This window comes from Onychostruthus taczanowskii, unplaced genomic scaffold, assembly GCF_017590055.1.
Source record: "Onychostruthus taczanowskii isolate IOZ18803 unplaced genomic scaffold, ASM1759005v1 scaffold20, whole genome shotgun sequence".
NCBI classification, from domain to species: Eukaryota; Metazoa; Chordata; class Aves; order Passeriformes; family Passeridae; genus Onychostruthus; species Onychostruthus taczanowskii.
In genome coordinates this window covers 12301943-12327685 of record NW_024499240.1, presented here as the reverse complement: position 1 = coordinate 12327685, position 25743 = coordinate 12301943, and the positions used below count along the sequence as shown (strand labels likewise).

The 25743-nt window shown below is 39.9% G+C and overlaps 1 protein-coding gene across 5 annotated transcripts; it reads right to left on the bottom strand.

The window, feature by feature from the left end:
- Nucleotides 1-355: 355 nt before the first annotated feature.
- On the bottom strand, nt 356-24317 carry SF3B1 (splicing factor 3b subunit 1). 5 transcript variants are annotated; one of them, XM_041403457.1, is made up of 25 exons: nt 24176-24316; nt 18269-18435; nt 15787-15888; nt 14994-15108; nt 13081-13160; nt 11776-11943; nt 11389-11623; nt 10419-10631; nt 9902-10023; nt 9112-9309; nt 8919-9020; nt 7446-7625; nt 6936-7022; nt 6538-6808; nt 6117-6262; nt 5883-6029; nt 5635-5760; nt 5033-5254; nt 4602-4784; nt 4398-4509; nt 4190-4310; nt 3777-3908; nt 2632-2904; nt 1933-2149; nt 356-978 (listed from the first exon to the last, which is right to left on the bottom strand). In XM_041403457.1, the coding sequence occupies exons 1-25, from the start codon at nt 24201-24203 to the stop codon at nt 820-822; spliced, it is 3906 nt and encodes a 1301-aa protein (XP_041259391.1). In that variant the 5' UTR covers nt 24204-24316; the 3' UTR covers nt 356-819. The 5 variants fall into 5 exon arrangements, 3 of the variants coding, with proteins under 3 accessions (XP_041259391.1, XP_041259392.1, XP_041259393.1); XM_041403458.1 differs by lacking the exon at nt 24176-24316 and adding an exon at nt 23658-24001; XM_041403459.1 differs by lacking the exons at nt 14994-15108; nt 15787-15888; nt 18269-18435; nt 24176-24316 and adding an exon at nt 13473-14937.
- Nucleotides 24318-25743: the final 1426 nt, after the last annotated feature.

Genomic DNA, 25743 nt, shown 5'->3' with positions numbered 1-25743 from the left:
AAAAAGCAAATGAGAAAATAGACTGCTTTTCTTAGAAACTGCCTCACCTAAGGTGCTGGGACTTAACTTTCCTAGCTCTTTAATGGAATTATAGCACAGCCTATATCTAGCTTTTTAAACATAATATGATCAATATGCATAATTTTTACAAATCATTTTACAAATGCAATTTACAATAAAACTGCTAACTTCTGAAAATTTAACAAGCCACATCCACCAGGATACTGCATATGAAGCAGTAACAACAAGAAATTAAATACTTTTTCCACGAAAATAAACTGATTCTACTACAACCATCAGCCAGGCTACAGCTACGTTATTGGATGACAAAGATACACACATTAACTACAGTTGGTACATTTTTCTTATTTATTCAAAAGCTAGTGGATGACAAAAAGGGTTAAAATGTTTTATACCACCTATTCATTACATAAACAAATACTTAATCCAAAGGGACTTATTTTACAAGCCCCTCTGTCCAAAAACCACACACAAATTAGTTTTTATACACAAATGTTTATTTCTCAAATAAACTTCCCCTTTAAACACAAGGAATGAAATCTAAATCTTCATAAAGATGGATCCAAAACAAAATCCCTCCAGTACTTTGTAATCACTGTTTTGTTGGTCACTACTGGCTTTAACTGTTTAACATCAAAAAACAAGGACATATTTAAAAAATCATGCTACTGGATACCTAGCTCTGCCTCTGACCAGCTCTACACTGATCTCCAAAATTTTAAAATTTTACATCATTAAATCATAAGCATTTAACTGAACAACAGCTGTGCATTAAACACAAACAACTGAACAAGAAGATTATAAGATGTAATCAAGTTCATAACGAATATAGGTGTTCTTTTCATCATTATAGATTCTTGGATAATGTGCTATCAGAGCATCCTGTGATCCAATGTAGATTGAATTGTAGATCTTCCAATAAACATCTCTGACTTTTCTGGCAGGGTGAAACAAACCCTAGAAAACAGAACAGAACAAAATGTAATAAAAGCTTGCAGTTTCCAATGTTCTTTTATTGAATTTAATCAAGCATTATAAAACAAGCATTTAATAAATGGACAGAACATACAAGCTCTAGGAAAGAACAGTTCTATGTAATAACAATATACAAACAGTATTTGCACAAATATACACTGCAAGAGAATTTCACCTTCCTACCAATGTCAGCATCTTCATGCTGAGGTCCCCACACTGCAAAAGTGTGAAATTTCCTATCTGCAAATAATTACTGAAATGCTGTCCAAAGCTTCTCTACACTGACGTGCTTGACTTTAATCCCTGGTCCCCACCTGTTAGGTGAGTTTTAAGTCCATAGCCAACACAGGCACTGTCATGTGCAATTACACAGAAAAAGAGCCTTCAGATTTTTCCACCCTATGCACATTTACAGAAGCTGAGCTGCCCAGTGTTGCTCTAGCAGTACCAAGTTGAATCAAAGCACTGTTTATAGTGCTGCACTCTTCTAAATGTCTCACTCTGTTTCTTGGCTAACAACAAATCACTACTATTAATCCTATCCTCTCATTTATTTATCTCACTGACTACTTGTCATAACCCGTCCCACTGCTAATTTATTCTCCAGTCATTAGTTCACATCCTCAAAATTTGTGAGATGCTTCCAGTACAGAATCAAAGTGCCAAGCTGTTTTAGTCAACTGATATTCTAAGTTACCTGCTCATTCTACACAAGTTCTGTGATGTAATCAGCTATCTCCCTATACCAAACCTTCTGTTTACTGCCTATTTCCACTATTCAAGTCCCTGGCAGAGAATATCCTGTTTAAATAATACTTTGGAGACAAAAAGCCAGTTTTTCCTTTGTTGGAAATCATCTTCAGTTGACTTTTTTGTCTCCTGGAAAGAAATCCTGCCTGACAACTGCCCTCAGCTGCCCCAGCACACAAGGCATACCTGTAAACAGTACTGTAACATCCTGCAGGGCCCAATAGCGACTCTGAGGCCCTCCAGAGCCCCCATAACTGCCTGGATGACGTGAGGAGAGGTTTCAAACACATTGGGCCAGACATAATTTAACAAGTGATTAAGAGAATCTTCACAGCCGAACCCATAAACACCAAGGGACATGTGCTGCACCACAGCACTGGCTGTTTGTCTGTGTACAAGATCCCTGCAGAGAGAGCAATGGGTATTAATAAATGAGACTTAAAAGCAACATAATTGGACAAGCATACTGTTTCTTTTCACCAACACTTTTCTTGAAAGCACTAATAACACTTTCAAGTCATACTCACTGACAGCAAGAGGCAGAGTATCAAAAATCAGTAAAGTGAAAAAAGACATGAGTTTTCTGACAAATTAATGCACTCCAATTCCACAGAACTACCAACAATAGAAATTATCAAAAGCAGTTTTAATGGCAGAAGTTCTTGACTCACTGAAGATGCTTTTATAATTTTAATCTTCAGAATTATTAGTAAAATTGGAGCATATATAATCCAAATTGTTTTCAAAAAATGGCTTCCAGATTATGCTGGTCACTTAAAGCCTATAGCAAACAAGGACAATATGCATATTTGCTACCATTAACAATCAGGTATATATTTAAAAATATGACTAAGGATAACTGTAGCACAGAAGAAGTGCACTCACCTGTCCATTAAAGCATCTTCAAGCAATGGTGTAACAGCATAAATGTAATCTTTTCCCATCTCTCCAATGTATTCAAACAGGAAAGAAAGAGATTTTAACACACCATTCTGGACATTCAGTTCTGGAACTCTGTACTCATTCATGAGTGCAGGCAGCACTGTGAAAGGTGAGCATGTTTCAGCCACAATAGCAATTGCTACTGTAGTACATACTCTGTTCTGCCTTTCCTGTACTTTCAAGTTGTTTAGCAGTGTGGCCAATACATCGTGAGGTCTGGAAGAGACAACATGGGCATCCATGTCAACAGATTCAGTGAGGATTTAGATAAAATTAGTTAAGCTTTAAATAAGTGGCAGAGAAATATGGTTTAGCCTTCATAAAAAGTTTAGAGAACTAGGAAACAAACTGAATGCTAAAAATGAAACACTAAACTCTAGAACAGCTAAAGGATTTATTTTCATACAACATTTTTTACTTTGTCTAGACTCAGCTTTTTCCCTGCCCTCTGCTCTTCCTCTTGTGAACTCTGGAGGGTAGCAGAGCCTCCCCACTATTACTCTGATCCCAGAGGAAATTACAGACTTGTATAAAAACAAGTATTGACAGAGATAGGTTATGTCCTGCATGGAGAACAGTTACAGCACCCCTGGCTGCTTCCTCCATCTGCATTCAGTCAGTCATCAGTCTCTTATAGAACACACATAAAGGTGGCAACTGTGCCTCACTCTACAATGTGCTGACTTGTAGTATGACCTTAGTGGAAACAAATCTTTAAGAATCGATACAACTAGTGATTGGGGGGGGGGGGGGGGAAGAAAAAAAGAGAGAGAAGATAAATTATTTAAAGGAGAGCTTATGAAATAATACAAAGAGGGTCTGAATGCACATCACGGTATCAAAAATTCCATGAGACAACAGTTCTTACTCCCAAATAAGATTCTAAGCTTCTTAGTCCACAAATTTTGTTCAGAAGTGCAACGTCCTATGTTAATCAAGAATACATGACTGTATTTTTCAAAATTAGTAACACCATGTCCGTACATATAAAATGTAGAGAAGTTTGAGTATTTCTCACCAGAAAAGTAACAATCATCACTACATTTGGTAACTGTGTGCAGAAGTGGATAAGCATTAAACCAACTTACCCAATAGCTTTTGCAATATAACCAAAAGTGTTCACTGTGGCTCTTCTGATAGCTTTCTTGTGAGCTTTTAATAACTCAAGCAGTTCAAAGCAGATCCTCATCCATTCTCTTGCAGAAACATACTCTGCACCTCTGAAAGAGAATAAATTGAGTTACCTCTTCAGTGATGCGAGAGGTTTTTAAATAAAGCCACAAACTGTAGCACCTATTCATTTGCTATCCACAGAACTAAGCTTAAGCATCTCCTTTATTAGGCAATTCAACAGTGTCTCTGCTAAATATTTCAAGTTTTAGGCACAACTTCAGAAACATCAAGAGCTATGACAACAAATACCCAGAAGCCAAAGTTGAGTTTTTGCTACAGTAAAACAGCCCACAAAGAAGGTTAGCTATTTGAACATTACTGAGCTTACCTGTCTGCAATACGCCCAACAAGATCAATACAATTTTCCTGTACTTTCTCATGTCTGTTCTTCAAAATAGGTGTCAACCGTGGCAGCAGGTCTTTGATTGGTGGTGTCATCTTGTGCATACCTATTGAAGTCAAAGAGGCACATTCAGTTTTATAGTGGTTTTTCTATTTTGCTCTTGAACAGACAAATAATCAATACAAAAACATACCTATAACATTGACAATAGCCTTAAGCGCTCCAAGTATGCTGCCCAGTACTTCAGGATATTCTTCACCCAGGTACTCATACAAAACAACACCCAAGTGTCCCATCAGTTTTTCCTACAACCAAGTAAAAAGAGTTAGAAGGTCATTTTCCCCTCCCCTCTCATTACTAAGACCTGCTAGAGCAAATTTGGAAGAGAAGTCCATACCTCTTGACAAGTCTTCATGACAACTGCAGTGCGAGAGATCAGGTCAGCAGCCTGCTGCCTGACTTTAGCTGATTTGTTGTTCAAACGCCACAAAACTGTACCACAGATCTGTGGCAGGTAGGGTTTCACTCTTTTGCCTAGAGCATTGACCACTGTGCCAAAACCATTTAGCATCACAGAATCCTGAGGGAAAAAAACAATAAAGGAAAATCAGACAAACAGCAACGCTGCATTTTACCTAAACGTGCCATAACTAAAATTGCTTTTAAAATGCTAACGTTCCAGAGATTGCTTCTGGATTTCATTCATTAGAGCACTGACATCTAAAAAGGGATTCTAAAAATTTAACTCAGAAGCACACATTTCTGTATAACTAACAGTGAGATGGCTTACAATTACAGTGAATGGAATACACCACCACTAGGCCTTACCTCTGTTGTCTGTTCCTGGAAGGCATACAAAATACCATCAATGAGCTGTTCTTCCAGCTTGTGATCGATGTCTGCTGCCCCCAGATTTCCCATTATCTTCTCAATGGTTTCCATGACCATCTTTCTGTACTGCTCAGCCTCATCTTTCAGATCATCCACAATTCTAGAAATAATTTCTGCTGCTCCAACTTTATTTGCCAGCTCCACAGTTGTATCAACCAACTAAATACAGAAATGTTAAATAAACAAGCATTAAAATTATGCTTAAAAGCAGTTAAAATCTACTTTCTACATCTTGAAAATAATTTCCCTAGTCTGAAGAAACATATTAAGACCACTACAAAAAACTTTAGAAATCATCCAGTGTTTTTAAGAGCATAAACCACCCCACCTTGCATGTGATGAAGACATTCACAGATGTAAAATGTCATGATAACCTCCTAAGAACCTGAAAATCTTAGCTACACAACTTCTAAATTGCTAGTAAAAACAAAAACTAAGTTTCAGGACACAGACAAAAGTAAGTATTTAGCCTGAATGAACATTCTAATTTTCTTCTACTATAAATAATTTCCCAGCTAAAAAAAAAACACCAAAATTACCTGTCTGTAATTTCTTCTGTCCAGTGCCATTCTGTGCTGCCAGAAATGTTTGAAGAAGGGTGGCAAGATTTCTGTTTTAATGTAGTTTGCTTCAACACCATCTGTACCACAACACTGCTTTACCACCTAACAGGAAATAAAAACCCATCAATTTTAATCTGGTATAGGATGTGGGGGTTTTTTTGGTTTTGTTTGGATTTTTTTTCATACATATTCAATATCAATGCAAAACTATCATTCTGACATACCTTCAGCACAATTTTTTTCATCTCTTCATCAGGAGACTGGAACTCTCTGATAAGAATCAGCATGACTTCTCTGGTGTAGTAGTTTGCATACTCGGCATCCATGAGTGGGATCAGGTAACCAATCGCCTTCAAAAACGCAGCCAAACCCTATTTAAATGCAAAATATGTCTCTAGTAAGTTACAGCAGGTACACATCCATTTCAGTTCCAACTAAAGGAAGTATTTTAGATTTACCTTTCCTCTGTGCTGACGTATACCCTTCCACAAGGGCTTCAGGACAGAATCAAACGACTCAATGCCATAGGGAGTGGCTGCCTCAGCCAAAGCAGCAATGGCCAAAGCACTGATGGTACGAACTTTCTGCTGCTCATCCACCAGCCCTGCAAGACATCAGGGTTTAGTTTCCCTTCTGTACTCATGTCTTAAGTTCAAATTAGCAAAAATAGAGCAGCAGTGTAAAAGGGATTAACAATATTTTCAGGAATACTGAACCATTAGTCTTCCTTCATCTTTCAGAGTTAGCTGAAATGTTTCTTGGTGTCATAGCAACAACAAAAGCAGGACCTTACTGTCACTGTGCCTTACTGAGGTATAAAAATTTCCAGATCTACAGTGGGAAAAAAAAAAAAAAAGAGTCTGGAAAAGCAGAACTTACCATGCTCAATAATTTCAACCAAGCTCCTGAGATGAGGCAGGATAGCACAACCCATAAGAATAGCAATCTGCTGTACAATCTTGATGCCAGTGTGCCTGGCCTGCCAGGATTTTTTGCTTTTACAGACAGCTTTCAGGAAGGGTAACAGAGAAGGAATGCCCAGAGCAGACGCAACAACGGCAAAGGCTCGAGCTGTTGTATTTCTGACATACTCATCCATGTTATCAATATCAGGTCGCATTGTGGAGATCATTGTTGCCAAACCCGCAGCCTGCAGGACAAAACACAAAACATACCAGTTGGATTTATCAACAGCACAGGTAATTGCTCTGCCATGCCTATAAACACGTAGGTATACGTAAGCTAATTCAGTGCTTTAAAAAAGGATGGAGTTTTACCTTAGCCAAGTTTGAAATAATTTCTCTGCCTTCCACTCTAGCATAGTAGTCTTCATCAATCAGCAGTGGTTCAATGACGACAAGGATCTGAAAAAGATAAACAAATTAATATTTCCTTTTATAAACACTTACTGTAGTGTTTTTAGCACTATCAGAGTCCATGAAACAGAGATTCCATTAATTCAAGCTTAAAGTCTTACAAGGCTCAGAAAAAAAAATCAATCACATTGTTTTTTATACGTTAAATATAAAAAAATGCATATATCATATTTACAAATACGCATATATTGTATTTACATCATGTCTCAACACTGTACAGCCTACACTCTATTAACACTATAAAACTTTAAAGTTTGGTTTAAGAAACGTGGAAGTGAAATATGTTTTAAAAAAGTGGTATCATCCTCTTCTCATATGCACATAAAATGCAGAAAATGCAAATCAGAGATGAAACAGCAAAATCAAATAGCAAAATGCAAATCAGAGATGAAATAGCAAACTGCAACAGACCTTGTGTACGTATGGTCGGACCAAGTCATCCAATTTGTAAAGAATTCTGTCGATGACTTTGACGAGCAAGTGCCGCTCCTGATCTTCGAGTGTGGGTGACATCAGCAGAGGGAGGATCTGATTGAACAGCGGCCCTGCTCCGAACTCCCGAGCCTTGTCAGTAATTTGCCGCAACGCAGCCTGAACAAAACCAGAAAACCTGCCGGTTAAACTAAGGAAACACACCTGAACAATCATCTAACAGATACTGACCAAGTTAAAATCCAACTGACTCATCCACAGGCTTCCAAATACTTGCCCCAACCACCATAAAACTATTTCAAGCAATTTTATCCTGATCTGGTAAGACACAAATGTGTGGTGACAAACACTGTTGTTAGTGTCCAGTTTTCAAGAGAAGCATACTTCTGAGCTAATACTGGCTCCCTTTGGAAAACAGCTTCACAGCCCTTGTTGGCATCCAGGCAGTTTGGAGCTTGGTCAGTTTAGAGCATTTGCAGGTAAGACTGCTATTATGCTGCCTAGTGCTTAAGGCCAAAGTTTAAATAAGAGCTACATAAGTAGCTAATTTAAGTGTAAGATGCAAAATCCAGAAAGTTACAAAGCCATGTAAGCAAAACACGCTATAAATCCAGTTTCTCAAAATTGTAAAAAACCCAAAAATTACACAAGGCCTACACCATTTAGTGACTGACATTACTGTCAAAAGAGCACCAGTATTAAATGACACTGAATAACAAAAAGCCATACAGATATAGAAGAGGAAGAACAAAAAGACTAAACAGAGTGTGCTGTTCTGGCTGAAACTGAGTTGATTTCCTCTACAGCCCCTAGGATGGGACTGTGCTCTGGATTTGTGCTGGAAACAGTGCTGATAACACAGGAATGCCTAGTTACTACCAAGCAGGGCTTACACAGTCAGGGCCTTTTCTCCCTCTGACGCCACCCTACCACTGAGAAGGTGGATTGGCACAAGAAATAGGGAGGGGACACAGCCAGGACAGCTGACCCAAAGTGCCCGAAGGGATGCCCTACATCATATGGCACCAGGCTCAGCATACAAGCCAGGGGAAAGCTGGCCAAGGGTCACTGCTACGGGACTGCCTGGGCATCACTTGATTGGTGGTGAACATCTGTTTTCCATCTGCATCACATGTTTCCTTGGGGTTTACTTCTATTTTTTTTTTCTTTTTTTCCTGTTATTTTCCTTTACTATTACTATTAATTCTTCTTATCTCAGTGCACAAGTTCTCACTTTTACTCTTCTGATTCTCTCTTTCATCCTAAGAGAAGTGAGGGGAGAAGCAAGCAGCTGTGTGGGGCCTAGTTACCAGCTGGGTTTAAACCACAAGAGATAGCAAAGCTTAGGAGAGAGCTTCAAGAGAATCACATGGACAACTACATTTAAACCGGAAAACAAACACCAATTTTTAAAATTCAGAATACATAAAAGTAGCCGACAATTCATCTTACCTTTCGCATGGGAGGTGTGCCATTCTTGATTTTCAGAAGTAATTTCATTATTTTTCTCTCCTTCTGTTCCTCAGGACTCAGAGTCGATTCATCAACATCAACCTACAAGTAATTCCAGACAAATAAATGGGCATTGCAATATAAGCAAAAGAAACCAGGGAAGTTCAATGAGCATGAGTGAAATGTCCTTTACCAGCAGCTTGTCGAAGTACTGGATATCATCTGGTTTCAGGAACGGCAGGTTGCCAGATGGCTGGTCATTAACACTCTTCATGGTGCGGTCCTCTGTCTGCATGTGGAACCCTGTCATACCTCCCAGGGGCGTTGGAGTCGCTGTGAGCTTCCGAGCAGGAGTACGGATGGGCACGTAACCAGCTGGGGGCGGGAGAACCTGAAGAAGGAAGAGCAAAATTCATTTTAACTGCAACAGATATGAAAAGAAGAACCCATATACAAAATATTGCTTGAAGTTGTAGCTTTCACTTCATTTGTTTGGGGATTTGTGTGTTACTGCATACAACGGAGCCCATGCTCCCAGCAACACAAACTCACCCTGAGAGCTTGTATTTGCACTTATCCTGTACTGACAACGTTTCAGAAGAAAGCTCACTCCCACTGCCGAGAGCTGGGATAATAAACTGTGAAGTCTCCAAGAACTAAAGAAGTACTTCAATAACTGAATCAACATAGCATACTTGCTGGTTTGTCTACATCTGGACTTACAGCTTCTATCAGTCCATACAGAGTATATTTCTGGCCCTGACAATCATTTCCAGCACTGAGAAGCACAGTACTGATTTGCCTGTGAGATCACCTTTAGACCTTCCTTTCTAAGGGATTTACAATAAATCAAGTCAAACAAGTGTGTACAATCAATACTTCACTTACTGTGAAACATTCTACTTCTGGGGAAAGAAAACAGTAATCCCTGGTAGGAAAAAAACTTCATAATGGTCTTCTGTATTTTAATCCAGATGAATTACCTTATATCCTTCAGGAAACATAGCATCCAATTCCTCATCAGAAAGTGGTCTGTTTCTCTCATCAATTTCCCTCTCCCAGCGCCAAGCCTGCAGCTGTTCAGGAGTCATGCTCATGATGTGACCTATATTCAAATTAAAAAAAAAAAGTTAAAAAAAAATCCTTTTGTATGCAGAAGCAGATGACTTGTTTATTTAACTTTTAAATGCTCTCTTGAGTCAGTTTCCATAGCACCTGAACTCTGTAGTCAAATAAGAGATCAAACTTTTACAGAGCCTTTTATCAATTTTTTTTACCAACTAAACTGAACAGCAACTGACATGTAACCTTAGTCTCAATTCCTCTCCAGAAATGAGTTGCTGTGGGCATTGCCACAAAAATAGTAAACTGAGCATACACTGACTGCTTTCACACAGGCAGGAGAGTGTGCTGGGCAGAAGTCTGTTTCGAAAGACAACAAAAGGAAACGCTTTATTCCCACAACACAAAGAGAAGCCTTGGACAAGGGACTGGGCTTACCTGGTGTAGGGGTTGCCATGTTCATAGCTGGTGTTCCAATGGGTGTTTTGCCAGGCGTCAGAACAGGAGTGCTGCCACCCATCTGGCTCGCAGGTGTTTCATCCCAGCGTGACTTCCTTTTGCTCGCTCCTGGGGTTGGTGTCTCACCAATGGAGTCACCACCTCTGTCTGTACGAGGTGTCTCAGCCCAGCCACTGCCATGGCCCGGAGTATCTAAGGAAAAACAAACCCGATCTTCTCAGAAAGCTGAACAGTATATACCCCAACTATACTATCAACAGTCAAATCCATTTTCAGTATCAAATTAACAAACAGTAGGCAAAAAGTAAAGACTGCTTTGCTGAATATTGAAAAAATCCAGGCATTACACTAAAAATATCCAACAGAGAAATTTGTTTTACGAAAAAAGTGTCATCTTCTTGCTGAACCTTAGCATAAAAAGATAAGAGATTATAAAAGAACGACAACTACTCAGATATTCTAGGAATTGAACAAAGTACTCCATGTACTCCCTTGATAAAAGCATTAGGTAACAAGTGTTTCACTGTTCTCTGACACAAGAGTCAAACTGAAATTAGGCAGGTGAGATGCTTCTCTAACTTGTTTTAACGTCTTTAAAAAACCCCTAACAATTAAAAAACAACGCACACAAACATATGAGAAGTAATTTGACGTGTCCTTTTTCACTGTGTCCTTTATACATTAAAAACCCAACCAGCAGCAGTCATTAGATATGACAAAACTGTGGTTCCATATTTGAGCTGAGACACTTTCATGGATGCCACTTAGGCACAGGCAGAACCCGATGCTGAGAACTCGGACAAGAACAACTCCCCACATCAACCACTAGATGTCACAATATAATTATTTTTTGCCTGGATTCTGAACTCACTGTTTACTTAAGGTGAAAAAACACAGTACAATTAACCATTCTAGACTGATTATGCACCTCCCAGATTGCCATAAATACCTCTTTCTGTTTTGGGGGTTTCATCCCATCGATTTTTCCGTGCACTGGAAGTGGCACCGCCATGTCCCGGTGTTGCGTGCCCAGGCGTGTCTCGGCCGGGCGTTGCAGCTCCTGCTGGTGTGTGGCTGGGAGTTGGATCCCAGATCTTTGAGCCTGGGGTGGCACCTGGAGTTTCGCTACCCTTTGCACGGCCTGGAGTTTCATCCCATCGCAGAGATGGGGTGTGTCCAGGAGTCTGCACAAGACAAAACCAAAAGTGTCAGTAGCTCATCCTATACAATAAAAGACTGCTAGTTGTTCATAAGTACAGCAAGTAACTTCTGATACTCAAGATGATTAGCACTGATAACATCTTCTGTAGACTGCTGATGAGCCCTAGGTCATTACCTCTGCTTGATCCCAACTGGACAATTTTTTAGGCGTAGCACCAGGAGTCTGATCAGCTGTCTGATCCCAACGCCGTTTGCGTTTTGAAGGTGGCTGAGAAGCGGCTCCATTGACGACTTTAAGCTCTCCGGCTTTAGCTTTTTCAGCTAGTTGTTGCCTAATTTCCCTCTGTTCAAGAGCACAAAAACAAAAATGTAATAACTCTTTAAATTACACCTTTACAAGAGTTTTTTCAGTATCTTTTTATACTTTTTTTGACATTTTGCTCAAATAACCTGCAATTAGCTACTGCTTTCATTTCAAGACCACTCATTTTTCAAATTCTTCTATAGTGCCAGAGCAGCTGTGCTTGAGGGGCTGTTTTAAAATTAATTTTTCAATAAAATCCATTCTTACAGGAAATGCACAGAGAATTTTTACAGCTATCAGTTTCAGTCACCTTAAGACCATTACCCACCTGTTTCAAACAAATACCACTTCAGCAAACTAGATGGATGACTTAGAAAATATGTTCACTACATCCCATGACATAAAAAAACCCTGAAATTCTTATTTAAAATCCTGAGATGATACTGCTAAAACAGCAAACTAATAGAGACTGGTTTGCACTTACCAGTGGATCTAGAAGCAGGAAGACTGCCAAAATTATGAACTAATTCCTCACTTAAAATACGACAAATCAATGTTATAAGTCCATGGAACTACAAGGTCGTGCTCCAATTTGCAACATGGTACCGTAGGTATTACACAAGAAATCTGCTTATATTACCAATATCTTTTTGGCTATTAAAATAAATTTTAAAGTATGTTTTTGGTTTTTCTCCTTTTTTTTTTTTTAATATTTAAAATCAAATGTGAATCTTATACCCGATCTCAGTACTGCAACATCTGTTGTAGGTACTTCATCAAAAGCCTTTTAAAACCTCCCTGGCTTTCCTATACATAGAACTCACAAAAACAAACATCTCTCATACTAAGTAATTCTCAGTTACTGTTAGATTTTGTCTACCTCCTCTGAAAGAAAATAAGCAAGAGAAAGACCAAGTTCTACAAAAAACCATCCAGATTAAAATGTATTGAGACTATTTTTCCCAGCATTACTTAAGTATTACATAGAACAGATTTTCTTGGAACTTTCATCTTTAAATTCTATTGATTTTCAACATATGAAGAATATGATTTTCCAAAGAAAGGGGCTTTTAAGTCAAGACAAGTTCAAGAGAATTTGTTCCCACTTTTGTAATATGCTTTCAAATGCTGCAACATGAAACTCAGCCCAAGTAGAAAACCCTCCCCTCCACGCACCTCTTCTTTTGTTAAATGCTGTTCACGCATAACATCCATGTATGTTCTGGCATTCATTTTAGGGTCTGGAGTCTTCCCTCCTGCAGAAGAGAACAGCAACAGGAATGGAGCACAATGAGTACAGGATAAGCAGAAACTATGGACTTCTACTGTCCTGCTCTAGTATTATATTATTCCATGATCATTTAATTTTACTTTTTGATCGAAATTTTTAAAATTACATGTATCTTACGTTTATTCAGTTTGCTGATCAATTTAACCTGTTTGAACACAAACATAACTACTGCAGTTTCAAACAAATATTTTAAAGCCGATAAAAATGATAAAATGACAACACAGTTAAGAGTCTTCAGAAGTGATGGGTTCCTGGGTTGCTAATCCGGAATACGTACACTTTCGTGCCTTTGTCTCCATCAGCAGTTCTGACTTCAAGCAGCAGAATAGAAGCCTAGAAAATTATCTCTTTACCATTAGTAACACTTTGGAAAGATATTTATAATCAAAACATTACCTTGTGTAAGCTGTTAAATCCTACTTGTTATCTGACTATAAATAACTATTGCATACCTAAGTAATGTTTAAATTGTTTTATCATAAAGACCCATTTATAAGTTTGACAAATCTGGACATGTCTCACAGACCTTCTAGTGTCATATTGTAACAGGGCTTCATTAAAAATAAAAATAAAGCAAAATAAAAAACCCCAAAATACTGTTTGATGACACTTTCCCCCTCTTCTCTTCTCAAGGGACACTTGTGATTGGGAGCTGAATGCAATACAGTACATACACCACCACAACAATACTCACAGGTAATGGATTTTGTACACCATATGTTGTTTTATGCTCTGTATCTTGCATTAACTCAATTTTTTAATACATTAAAAGAAGCCCAACTTTATATAAATGAGACTTGTCAAGAACAACACTTTTCTTTAAGAAAAATGTGCAGATTTGCTATACAAGTGGTATAGCTATTATACTTTAGGGAAAAAAATAAACTTCTCAAACATTTCTATGCTGAAGATCACTGCCCAATTGGCTGTGTCTTTCTGACACTAGCTTTGATAGGACTTTCCTTTGGAATACTTTTTCACCATAATCTACACAGGATGTGTTGAACTGCACCCTTAAGAATGCAGACAGGACTGGCATATAGCAGTACTGCTGTAGGAAAGAAATTAAGGACAGTTAGTATGGGCCTGTGAATTCTGACAATACATGTTTATATCAATTACAATTAAGCAAGTAAAATAATTAATATCCCTATTAATTCATGCAGGCTGAAATTCTCATTTGTAAAACCTGCAAAATAGCTACTAATTTTAAGCCAACAGGCACCTTATTGCCACACGTGAAACTCACTCACCTGAAGAAAATTTCAGACCCACTAACACCCCTTCTCCTGACTTGCATTCTAAAATTATCAGAACAGACTTGAACTATTAATAGTATCAAAGTCTTATATATGCTTTCGCTTCTTTTAGCTATACCACCTAAAATTTACATAGGATGGTAAGAATTAGGTGCTCTACTAGCATTTCAAAAGCAGTAACCCTGTAAGTCTATAACTTGGAATGAAAACTATCAAGGTACTGAATGAATCTGAGCACTCAATACACAAGTTGTTCAAAGTACAACGCACAACCCAAAACGAAATGAAAAGAGAAACCTTTAACCCTTTGTGTTTCTATGGCAATGGCTCATTGACAAGTTTCTTGTCCTTCTACCTGGAAAGAAAACTCGTATTATAAAGATGAAGAATATGGCATCTAAATTTTCAACCAAATCTCTATGAAAAGGGGATGTTTAAAACAAAACTAAGTTTATAAGCATGCCAACAGAAATCAAAGGGCTAAAGACAATTAAAGACAAAAAATTCATACAGGGTATAGAAAAGCCAAAATAAATTACCATCTGCAAAAGGATCAAGACGCTCAGGGGAAATTATCATCATCCGCCTGTGCTTTTTGTACTCATCTTCCCGATCTGCAATCTTTTGAGGACGGTGTTCTGCAAAAGGATCATACTAAAAACCAAGAGAGCCTGTTAGTCACTGATTTGTGAAGACTTAATATGAAAAGTGTCTGGTACTGTATTCATTTGCAGTATTATTAAAAATACTTATTTTTGCCTCAGCTATGCCAGAAATGCCAAAACACTATACTAACATAAATTTTACTTCCGTAACTAAAATTTCAGTTTTCTAAACAAAGAACTTAGGAAATAATTTCTGATAAAAATTTGGTGTTTCAAGAGTTTATTCACTTGTTACCAAGGCATTTCATGCTGTTGATCTTTCCCCTTATTTTTGCAAGATGACTTAATGCTATTTCTTGCGCTTTTAATCTTTACAGAAAAATACTCCAGGAATGTAAAACTTAGGTGATTACATTTTCCTTAAAAAATGAGAAGTATAAAGAATGTTAAGTTTCCTGGTTATTTTAATTTAAAGAAGTATTGGATTTCAATTTTTAAAAATTTTGATCGTTTAGTTTCTATATTCGTGCTGGTTTTACATGCACAAGTACCAATCTTTATAACCCTGTGGAATTCCAAACTAAAACAGTAACAAGTTTGCAGCAACATTAAAAAAACATAGCTCTTTACGTACACCTTTTATTTCCAGAAAACAAAACCTGTTACTAACACTTCTTTTCCTCAATACTTACACGAGTATTTTACTGTGCCTTCAATTAAGACGTACCTGTTCAGTAGATTGTGGTATGTCATTAAGCAATGCCACTGGAGCATGGTATCCTGGCTTCTTCTGGCCAAGCAGACTTGTGGAAGGGTAGTCATCATCATCCTGTCAGTAAAGACACGATGAATTTGTCATGCTGCTATTATATTTAGATAAACTAACACCAAATAAACATGATGTGGTCATAGAAAATATGAAAATGGACAAGTAGAATAGGTAATTCAAAATTCTAGCAAACTCGCTCACGCAGCTTTTCTTATTATTCCCAAACTGGTGAATCAGATAAACCTGCTCATATCACTAAGAAGGCTCAAGTATTCTTCAATACATTTAATCAAGTATGCTATCTACACTAATTAGACAAAAAGTCTGTATTTCATATCAGCACTACCATTAGTTAGCACCATTAGAACCAACTAGCTACCATTAAAACCTAACTAGTTCCCTAGTTGGCGTGTGAGAACTGGTGCAGAGATATTCAAACTATTTTTCATACAAGTCAGCTATACATATGTGGAACAAGATTTAATAATCCTGTAAAAAGGCTTCAGAAAGAGCAAAAAATTCAGAGATAGATTCATGTTAATACGGTTGTGTTCGAGGGTGCCAGGACGAGTGAAGAGACAAGAATCTTGACTCCATGTTTCAGAAGGCTGATTTATTATATTATTATATATATTATGTTAAAATGCTATACTAAAACTATACTAAAAAGAATAGAGGGAAAAAGATCCATCAGAAGGCTAGAAAGGATAAAAAAGGAATGATAACAAAAGCTTGTGACTCCCAAAGAGTCTGAGCCAGCTGACTGTGATGGCCATTAATTAGAAACAACCAACATGCACCAATCACAGATGCACCTGTTGCATTCCACAGCAGCAGATAATTATTGTTTACATTTCTTTCCTGATGCTCCTCAGCTTCTCAGAAGAAAAATCCTTGCAAAAGGATTTTTCAGAAAAATATCATAGCTACAATGTTAGTTTAATTATACTTACTCTATCACAACGGCAATAACAAGCACTTGATTTTGCTATTTCTTCAGATTAGTAGTCAGTTTCTATTCAATTATTTACAGCACCCAAAAGAAAAATTTCTCATAAAACTATGAAATTCTTTCAGTGAGCTCCAGAGCAATGGAAACTTTTAATAAGGCATTCTTACAGGTCTGTATATGACATAAGCACATCACTAAAGAAACACCTCAAGTATCAACCAGTACTAAACATCTTCCTCACTCTTAGAAATAAAATTCTCTCAGTATAAGATGTAGTTGCCTCTGTAGTTATGATAAGGCCTATAGAGCTGACGGTTCCTGCAACAGAAAATATGGTCCAATGTTTAACATTAGAAATTAACATAAGGTGATCTTACAAGCAGGATACATAAGAAAAACACAACGCAGTGAAAAAGCCAATTCTTAAAAACAGCTCTGAAATTTGAACCAGAAATCTTAAAACAGTCACTACATTTGCTGGCTGAAGTTTTATTACATTTTTTACTGTCACTTGTAATCCTGGCAGCCGTAACAGAACAAAGTTAATTATTCCAGCCACGGCTAACATTAAGTACCAGGCCACAACTTTTTGCCTTCTGCTTGGGCCTACAAGGCTCTCAAAGCAACATTCATTAAGCACAAGCCAGACTTAGAACTGCAGCCCCGGTAAGAAGGACTTGGGGGGAGCTGGTGGAGGGGAGGCTGGACATGATCCAGCCATGGGCACTCCCAGCCCAGAGAGCCAAACGTGTCCTGGGCTGCATCCAAAGCCCCGTGGGCAGAAGGCAAGGCAGGGGATTCTGCCCCTCTGCTCCCTCTGAGATCCCACCTGGAACCCTGCAGCCAGCTCTGGGGCCAGCACAGGAGGGACAGGGACCTGCTGGAGTGAGCCCACAGGAGGCCACCAAGAGATCAGAGAAACGGAGAACCTTTCTTTTGAGGAAAGGTGAGAGAATTGTGTTTGTTCAGTCGGGGGAAGAGAGGGCTTTGGGGTGACCTAACTGCAGCCTCCCAGTACCTGAAGGGAGTCTACAGGAGAGCTGGAGAGGGACTTTTTTATGTGAGCATGCAGTGACAGGACAAGGGGAAATGGCTTCTAACTGAAGGAGAGTAGGTTTAGATTGGATATTAGGAAAATAATGTTTCTTTGAGGGTGGTGAGGCCTGGCACAGGCTGCTCAGAGAAGCTGTGGATGCCCCAGCTCTGGATGTGTTCAGGGCCAGGTTGGAAGTCGCTTTAAGTAAACTGGTCCAGTGAAAGTTGTCCCTGCCCATGGCAAGACAGCTGGAACAAAATTATCTTTATGGTCCCTTCCAACCCAAATTATTTCATGATTACGTGCTTCCCAGATAAGACATATTTGGTCCACTACGGCTTTAATGAAAATTGGCTCTACTTCAAGCAACTGCTACTAAAAGTTACTCAAAATCAATTCTGAAATAGTTACACTGCAGGCCCTAAACAAACAAAATAAATCAAATCACTTACATCTTCCAATTCAGTAGCTGCAATAGAAGTGACATATCCAGCAAATCTGCTGTCACTGCCACCATAAATTTCTTGATCATAGTATCCTGTGGAATCAAGGCCTACTCCTTGTGCTTCATCAAGAGCAGGCTTTTTTCCTTGAATTTCTCGAATCTGTGCTTCGATATCTAGAGTAAAGACATACACAAAATCTTGTTACATATACATACATACAAAATGTAGTAGTCATGTTACTATGCACAGCAAAGTTTTTTGCCCAACCTGAAAGACTATCAATAAAGAAATAAACATATATGATACAAAAATTACAATATAATAATTCATAAACTGGTATTCATAAAAAGCTTTTCCTCAGGTTTCAATATCCACCACAGAGTAGTTCAATTGTATGGCTTAAAGCAAACTACTTAACTCACTGTTACCGTATCTCATCTTCTGACAGAGGTAGCAGAGAAGCTAATTTACACCACAGCAGTATTTCTCAACACTACACCAACAAAATCCTTTCACAACAAACGTCACCCTCTCATTAAAAAAAGCCTTTCACAATGTTATCACCAATTTAGCTAATTTAAACAACCCTGTTCAAAAGAATTACTGCACAGGTTCTCAAAACTGAGCTTTAATAAATCAACACTGTATTTGTTTCATAACATATTGTAAAGCTTTACTATCTTTGAATAAGTAAATAAAAAAGCCAACTCCAATATACCACTGGGTAACAAGTTAATAAAAAACCCCCTAAACTTAGGGTCTTTCTTTTCACTTTGGCAGCTCATATATTATTTACTCATCATTATTCCTGCCTGCACCACCATCTTTGCAAACTACTATTCTTCTGGATAACAAAACACTCTTCAAATGGGACAAGTGGGAGCTTTGTCATTCTTGTACCGTATCAGGATCTGACTCTTATCAACTCTGGTGGCCATTTTGACCCTACAATTTTGGTACTTCCCGAAAGAACATTAACTTCTTAATGCAAAAAACAAGGAATGAAATTAAACCATGCCTTCCTCCCATCTGTTGTAATGCAAGATGAAAATAAATTGCAGTAATCCAACTATCTGCAACACATGTAACTGTAGGTATACTGAGGTACAGCTGTGTAAAAATTATTGTTTTCACGTGAATTTTGAGTTAACAGATATGGAAAGACAATTATCCATATGATGTAAATGTCACTAGATCAAACAATTACTTTAATGGCCCCCAAGGAAACCCTCAAGAGTTGCATTTTATGGCTGCAGGAATATGAAGGATCATGGCTGTGAGGAAGAATTGGATTACATTATTAATTAATTATTAAATTAATTAATTGGATTAATTCGTAATTGGACTACAAAAGACCCTTTCAACATGAATAATTCTGGGATTCATGCTCTCCCACCTGAAGTGCTATTGCCTGCTACCTTAACTTAAAGGAAATGTATCAATTTACAAAAAAGCTACAGGAAATCTTGTTCACAAATAATCCTGAATCCTGAGTATTCAATAATTGTTTACTACTGTTGCTCACTTCTTTTTTCAGGATGAAAAAATATGACACGTTTTTACCATCAAGCCACCTTGCAAGAGACACTACAAAATGTTATGCAACATCTGTTAGGAAACCTGACAAAAAATCAGAATGCTTTTTTTAAAAGCTAAGTTTATTACTAATGCAAATTATTGGCTCAGAATTGCTTAGTTTAAAAGTTTAAACACTGCAAACTTCAAGCCTTAACGTCACAGCTGGCTCCTTTCCTTATCACAGACTGCCACTAACCAAAAAAAAGTCCCAACAAACAACAACAACCAAGCACAAACCCACAGTAAGCCAAATTATGCCTCTTGTACAAAGGCATGTTCTCTAGAGAGGCAAGCTTTACCTGACAAATCTTTGCCATACAGCTCCAAGTGAGAACAGCAGAACTAAGAGTTCACTTAGAAAGAAACACCAACTTCATGTAAGCACCATAAACCCAGCAGCAAATCATCAATTCCTGCACTGGTCTAGTGAAGAAACCCAGCAGAAATGTGTTTCTAAACTCATTAAGAGTCCCAGGTACAGAAGATATACCCTAAAGGCTTGTAAAGAGAATCTTGCTCCAGCCACTTCAGGGCTTGAACTTCTGCAGCTTTCTAAAGCAGAATAACTTCAGCCACCTCTGTGTCACAGACTCGTGATGCCTTAAGCCCGTGAGAAGCTGAAACCTCACAAAAGCCTTACACTGCTGGCCATGAGCACCTCCTGAACCCAGCCTGTGGGTACATCCAGCTCCCTGTAAAATCCTGCACAGCCCAGGGGATTCCTGCGAGTCCAGAATTTGGAGTACGTTGTTCTCCAATGTGTTAGCTCTGTGAAGCAGCAGAAAGAAACTACTTCCAAATTAGGGATCTTTCTCTTGCCCTCAGAGGCCTCTGCCTGCCTTCAGAGGCGCTTACAGTGTCCTCTTAAGGTATTCCACTTCTGTGGAATCATCCTATTGCTATAGACCCAATGAAACTCAATTAGCTTCTCCCCAGATTTTTAGTTATTTCTGTTTCTCCCAGAGAGCAGATGAAGCTCCTGATTCCTTTTGCAGCCTGGTGCACTCCAGTACTGGGGTGGAAGGGAACACCAAGGACAACACTACCAGCACCGAGCGGGCGACATGAGGGTACAAGCCCACCGTTTCCCTTATTTCCAAAGGGCAATCCGTGGAACAACACCCTGCCTCTTCAGGGGCACACCAAGGCCTGACTGAACCAATTTCAACTATGGATCTTGCCTACAGGATCATCATGCCTTACCACCACCTGTTCACTGAACCACCCTGACCATACAGCTCCAACGCGTGGCACACCGCCATCCCTGCACGGCAGGATGGGCCGCAGAGGTGTGCTCGTGCTTGGCCTCCCACCTCTACTGTCACCGACAGAGTTGAGTAAAACACTTGAGGGATTTCTGCAGTGAAAGTGTCAACACAAAAACATTTTTCTACTGATGGTTCTCACCAATGCTTAACATACCAAGGCCTTGTCCTCCAACGTTATTTTTAAAACAGCTATATTTCACTAAGAGGGTAGAGGTATCATTCATAATTGGCCTTTGCCTTTAAATTACATGGATTACGTCTGTTACAGGGTAAGGAGCATTCTCATTTTCCAACAGTAAAATCTGCTGGGTTATCTATAACAAAAAAACAAAGTCTATACGGGCTCAACAAACCTTACTGACAGCCACCCTAATTTTTAACTAATACCACACAGCTTCTGGGTGCCAGTTTAAATGAAGCACTCTGGAGAGAACGCCCCACAAAAGCCCTTGAACCAGGAGGCCTGTAGCCACAGGTAGCCTGTGTTTGGAAAACATCACATATTTAGGTGGAAAACATTATTTTGACATTCAAGATGTGCCAGTTAGCTTCCCTGAGCTAACTGGCATTTCCTTGAAAAAGCTCACACCGTATTTAACAAAGCTCTTTAATAAAAAGCAAATTAAGAAAGAGTAATCACAAAGATTACTTAAAGATACATTGTGCAAAACAAACTACTTGTTTAATGGCTTGGTCAAGCAGGGCATAATGGAAACTTCACTCACCAACAGAGAAATAGTCAAGGGAGTAGGAAATAGAGGAAAAAGAGGAGGGGGATAATATTCTACTGATCATTCCTATTCTGTATTTTACTGTATTATTTATATATTTTAGCAGAAGTAACTTTAACAAGCAGTTGATCTGAAACATACCATAAATGCTGCATGTTATTAAAGTCAACAGACATTAATTCGAAGTCACTGAGCATCTAGCTCACAGGCTTTCTCTAAGTATGTGCTCTGCTACCACACGTGTACTTCTACTCTAAACATTAAAAAAAGAAAGATGACCCGGTGCTGGAGAGGTGTCTTACAGAGTAAAGTGGTTCTATGTTTTCATGTCTTATCATATTTTTGCACATTTAGCTTGCCCTTGCATGGCTTTATTTTTAGCTGCTTTAGCACTCTTACACATGTTAGATCTATTATGTTTGAAGATCTCTGTTCTTTTCTAAGCAAGGAAAAAAAAAAAAATTAAACTAAAAACGACTTTCAGCAGCATTGAAAGCTCATGCATGTACTGAGGCTTTATAAGCTGCCACTTGAAACTTTGCTTTTTAGCCTACAACACAGAGTTCCCCTTTAACTATGCAGCTAACACAAACTCCAACTGTTCTGACGCTTCTTTCAAGCTGTATCTTGAACAATCAATAAGTATTTAACAAATGGTACAGATATATTAAAAATATTTTAAGATTATTTAGTAACAAACAACTCAACTTGAAAGATTAGTGAGGAAATGAAAAAAGATAGGCTAGAACTTGGAAGCAAAATAATCAAGCTGCTCAGCTAATACCTCCATGCTGGGAAAGACCCTCAGGTGATCATACCCTGTTATACATATTTTTTATTTAACTACCTTCCCCATTAAAACCTGTTCTGATACCACACTAATCAAAACACATGCAACTGGAAGCATGTCAATGTCTTCACTGTAGTCGGTGCATCACCATTTGGTCCAATAAATAAGCAATTTCAGCTCGGGGAAAAAAAAAAAAAAAAAACCAAAACAAAAAACCACCAACCTCAACAATTTTACTATTTTATGACAAGAATCTCTTTAGGTAGTAGGAGAGGCAGAGCACTGTGATGGGCAATACTCACTTGGGTACTATCTCACACAACCCTTATGCATGTCACAGCATATAAACAAAGCACAAGACAATTTCTGTAATTATACCAAAATACTTTTCTTTTAGAATTAAAAAAAAATTAAATTAAATTAAATTAAATTTAAAAAAAAAAATAAGGATAACAGTTTAAGCTTTTCTTCATCCCTAAACTCAGATTAGGTCTGTAGTGTGAAACACTACATTTAAGGCCACTTCCACGGGAGACGATGGCTTTCCATTTGAAAAGCTTTTTCAGCGCAAAACTGAAAAAAAATTAAAAAAAAACAAAACAAAAAAAAACCCACACGAAAAGACAATGAATGCCTGGGCGCCCTCACAGTGCACAACCACCATCCAGAGGTAGTTTTCGATTAGCGAATTACGCATATAAATTAGAACAAAACACAACACAGAATCACGCGCGTTCTATCGTACACAGAAAACACAAGCGAAAAACCCCGAAGCGAAAACGCAGCAGCAGCAGCGCAATCCTACAAATTATTCTCCGCTGCCTGAACACCCTGAAGCGCGGGGCAAGCCGCAGCCGGTGCCCACAAAGGGCGCTTTGATTCCCACTGAGAAGCGCTGCGGCAGCTTCGGGAGGAGCAGCCGCGCTGGGAGAGCCCTCAGCGCCGCACGGCCCCGAGCCGCTTCCCGACGCCAAGGCCGGCCGCGGGAAGCGTGTGTAAAATGGCAGCTCGAACGCCGCACGCCTCACCGTCTTTCCCCTCCTCCGGGGCACTTTTCTCAGCAAGCACCGCGGCGGCTCGCTATGGGCTCGGGCCGCGCCGGCTTCAGCGGGCAACACCCGTTCTGCCGGTGCCTCGAGCGCTGCTTACCGAGGCCAAAGGGCTCGGCGGGGGAACGAAGGCGCGCTGCTGGCGTTTCTGATGCGAAACTCGCCCCAGCACCGCGGGGTTTGCACAGCGCACCGATGAGGCTCGATGGGCGGAAAGAGGCCGGGGGCGGGGAGTTCAGCCGCCGAGCTCCCCCGCACAGACCTGGCCGCCGCTCTGTCCCACGCCAGCACAGCGAGAGCTCCCGCTCATGCCCGTCCCCCGCCCGGCCCGGCGGTGACGAGCGCAGCCGCCATTACACACAGGCCCGGCCCGCCCGGCCCCCGCCCGACGAGCCGCGCCTGACGCTGCCCGGAGCCGGGGAGCAACACAAGCAGCGGGCGATGTCCAAGCGAGGCGCGGGCGAGCGCGGACACGAGACTTTCCGGGCTATTTTTACCTTCGTGGGTCTTGGCGATCTTCGCCATTTTGTGCAGCGCCAACGACGCCGAGGCGGAACTGGCGCGGCCCCGCCGCTTCCGCCGCACGGGGCCGCCAGAGCCCGCAGCGCGCAGGCGCGGCCGCCGTCCCGCGGGCCGAGGGCCAGGCCCCGCCCACCACCTGATGGACGGCTCGCCCAGCCAATGGCCGTGCGGGGAGCGGCGGGGGCGGGAGCTAAGCCCGGCCCGCCGTGAGGGAACTTCCGGTGAGGGCGGGGGGGGATGGAGGAGCCAAATATGGGATGGATTCCTGAAAACTTCCTTCCCACAGCCACTGATGGCTGGCCCCCTGGAATTTGGGTGCCTGGCTCTGTTTGCCGAACTGCTTGACGTGTGTTTCATCTGGTCAGGGTAGCTGGCTCAGTGCCAACATGCGGATCGCTAGATATAAAGAATAAAGCAGATATATGTTTATTGCTATAAAATCGGGGTTAACCGGATTCCAGCCCGTCAGGCAGGTCAGCTCTGTTCAATATTTTGGTAAGGGCTCGAAAGAGGGAAGGGTGGCTGTGTTTACGAAACTGGCAGATGACACCAAACTGGCAGGTGGAAGAAAGAATTGAGAATCATTTTACATCGATTCATACATGAAATAATCTAAGATCATGGAGGTAAGCTTCAACAACAAAAAGCAGAAGTTACTACATATTGGAATTTTAAGTCACTATATGAATTTAAAGTGGCAAAAATAGTCAGAAACTGATGACATGGGCAATCAAAGCTATACAACTATCTGCAGCAATATGCTGCTGCGGTGGAATTAAGTCTTACTCCAGGCCATTAAAAATTGTGTTGTGTACAAAACCTGGAAATCAATCGTTTCACTTAACTTTGCTCAGTCAAAGCCACTGATGGCGTTCAGCAGAGACTTGGGCAGCCTCAATGTAGTCTAGAAGAGAGGAGGAACAATCAGGTGTTTATGGACACGACTTAGGTGGGGATGTGAACAAATTGTTTAGCTGTTCTGCAATAACTGACCTCACACCACTTCCACGTTACATGTGGGAATTACTAACTTTTTTCCCCCAGTTCTGTTGATGTGATATACACACATTTCAGCATCCCTGTGTGTTGTATACCTCCTAACTGACTGGGATTGATTCTGTCCCCGTGCAAAGCCCTGGGAACTCCCCCTCACAGTCAAGTGTTGTGAACAAGCTGTTTCTTATTGTCTCAGCTTTTAGTAGTAGTAAAACACCAAGGCTGGCTATGCAACCTAGGTACAAAGTCCAAGATTGCTTCATGATGCAGCACATCAATGATATTTCATAACACAGTGTAATATGTAAACTTCTCTAGTTTATTTGTTATCACGTGGTTTTATTGTACACTGCCGAGTCCCCGATCTCCTCAGAAGCCTTTGCAACAAGTGAAGTCACCTTGAGAACTTCCCTCAGGTGAAATGCATAAACTCTTTCCGAAAAGGGTGATAAATGCACGGTGGCAAAACTCATATTGACTCTTCACTAATCACTCCCCTTATGTAAGCTGGTGGTTCACATTATGGCTTTTTGAGGGCTGTCTTAAA